Source organism: Myotis brandtii, unplaced genomic scaffold (assembly GCF_000412655.1).
Source record: "Myotis brandtii unplaced genomic scaffold, ASM41265v1 scaffold959, whole genome shotgun sequence".
Classification (NCBI taxonomy): domain Eukaryota; kingdom Metazoa; phylum Chordata; class Mammalia; order Chiroptera; family Vespertilionidae; genus Myotis; species Myotis brandtii.
The window spans coordinates 849,606-851,850 of NW_005371966.1; the positions used below are offsets into that span (position 1 = coordinate 849,606).

Below are 2,245 nucleotides of genomic sequence, written 5' to 3' on the forward strand. Positions count from 1 at the left end.
GGCCTACAGTACTCAGCAACTTGGGGGGCTATCTGGTGACCTGGGGTTTTCCCCCTCAAGGGGGAAGGCTGCTAGACCTGGATTTGGAGGGTGACTATCTCGCACTTCCTTTCAGCAGGCAGTCACAGCTAGTCACTTCACCTCTCTGTGTCCCAGCCTCCTCAAAGACAGTAATAGTGAAACCTACCTGCTAGGGCCTAGAGAGATGATGGGGACACTGCCACCCACGCACAGAAGGGGTTCTAAGGTGACCTTTGCCATTATTAGTTCTTCCATTCAGACCCTGAACTTTCAATCGCTCCCCTCCAAGCCCTTAGCCTGGCCCTCTGGCCTCAGAGAGCTGGCCCCAGGCCGCTTCTCCCATGGTTGTCTCTTGCACCAGCCGCCCTCCACTCAGTGAGCCAAGTGAGCTTAGCCAAGTGTGTTCCCAGCCCTGCTGGGCCTGCACATTCTCCCCCTAGCGGACAGGCCCAATCCCCCCTCTAGCCCTTAGCCTGCCCAAGGTCACATGGTGGTCTGCATGGTGTCCAGCTTTCCCTCGTGTCTTGGGGGGTCATCAATGGGCCCCAGGCCTGGTGCTCAGACAGGATGCGATTTCTCAAGTGGGTGCCAGCCTTGTCCCAGCAGTGGGAAAGGGAAAGAGTGGCCGAGGGAGAGAGCAGAGAGGGGCTGGTCCAGGGCTGCTCACCTTTGAACAGGGGGCAGATGTTCCAGACGTTGATGCTGCCGGCCTTCATGAACTGGCCCAGTGAGATCTCCAAGAAGAAAATGGGGATTCCTCCAATCAGGGCGATCAGGATGTAGGGAATAAGGAACACACCTGAGGGAGGACACACAGGCCAGGGGCTTGACCCAAACTCCACAACCAGGCTGTGGAGGCTTGCGGCCAATCCAGCTTCCAGAGGCCCTGGGAGGCTGGGGGAAGCCCCAGCTCCAGGCTCCACCGCAGCCCCATCATAACTTCCCACTGGGTGAATCAGTGCAGCGGCTGGCCACTGACTCAGAGGCCCCAGGTGAACAGTCCTGGGGGGGTTGGAGTGTTGAGGGGGGCTGTGGCTCAGCTCCCTGGACCACAAGGCTTCTGCCTCCATGGTCACCAAGGGCGACCTAATGGTTATGGAGGACACATGTGCTTGCACACACACGCCATCCCTTGTGTCACAGTTCCTTGTTTGCCAGGCGATACAGGAAGGAAAGGCAGCGAGGGCATGTTCGTGCCTGTGTGTATGTGCGCCATGGCTGGCACTCAAGCCTGGAGGCCTGCCTGGCTTGGGTGAGGGCAGGGAGCCCTGCCTTCCCTGTACCCACACACTGGCCTACAAGTGGGAAGGTCCAGGGAACATGATGGGCGGGTGCAGTCCTCTGCCAGTGTGTGTGTGTGTGTGTGTGTCTGTGTGTGTCAGTGTGTGTCTGTGTGTGTGTGTGGGGGGGTGTCTGAAAATGTCAGTGAGCAAGGACAGAGGGAGACATCATGGGGGAGGCCACCTGGCTCTGGAGGCAGGGCAGGGCCGGAGACTACAGGAGCAGGGGTGGGGGTGCAGGGAGCTGGGCCCCAGTAGCCCCTGGGCACTCCCTCCTGCACAGGCCTCCTACCCTTGGTCCTGGCCCAGCTCTCTCCACTACTCCAAAGCTGGGCTTCACTGCAGCTTGCCTGGCTCTTGGTTCCAGCATCCTTCTTGTGTGTGACCTTGGGCAAAGGCCTTCACTCTGGGCCTCAGTTTCCCACCCATCACCCAGTCACTGTGGCTTCCCACCAAGCCCGGTGCTGCTTTGCAGTCGCAGGACATGCGTGCCCATCGCTGTTGCTAAGCTGGGCTGGGGCGGGCGAGCAGGCATGGGGTGTGCATGCAGTGTGTCCAGCGGCGGCGCCAGGCAGCCCAGGCCGCAGGCTTCCCATGCCTGGCTCAGGCACCCAGTGTTCCAGGCCCAGCCTAGAGGGGAGGGTGGGGAGGGGAGGGTTGGGAAGGGAAGAGAGGGGCAGAGAAGAGAGGGGAAGGGAAGGGAGGGGAAGGGAGGGGAGGGGAAAAGATGGAAGGGGGAGGGACAGAGTGGCCCATTGTGTATGTGTGTGTTCGTGTGTGCACACGTGGGGGGCCCACACAATGTGCCACTTGTGTGCCTGACCAGCGGAGGCAGCCAGGGCTCCTCACCTCTGGGAGCCCCCCCTGGGGATAGGCCTCGCCTTCCCACCTCAGTGGCCAATCCCGGAACGCAGGGAGTACGAGGGCAGCCCCATGGCTTGGGC

General features: G+C 61.0%; 1 protein-coding gene across 1 annotated transcript in view; it reads right to left on the bottom strand.

The window, feature by feature from the left end:
• Positions 1-844, bottom strand: part of SLC6A8 (solute carrier family 6 (neurotransmitter transporter), member 8) — a 7,057-nt gene extending 6,213 nt beyond the window's left edge. The window contains exon 1 of the mRNA XM_005886148.2: positions 689-844. Within this exon, the coding sequence (XP_005886210.1) occupies positions 689-737 (49 nt within the window). The 5' untranslated portion in view covers positions 738-844. The remainder of the gene's footprint in view (positions 1-688) is intronic.
• Between the last annotated feature and the right edge of the window lie 1,401 nt (positions 845-2,245).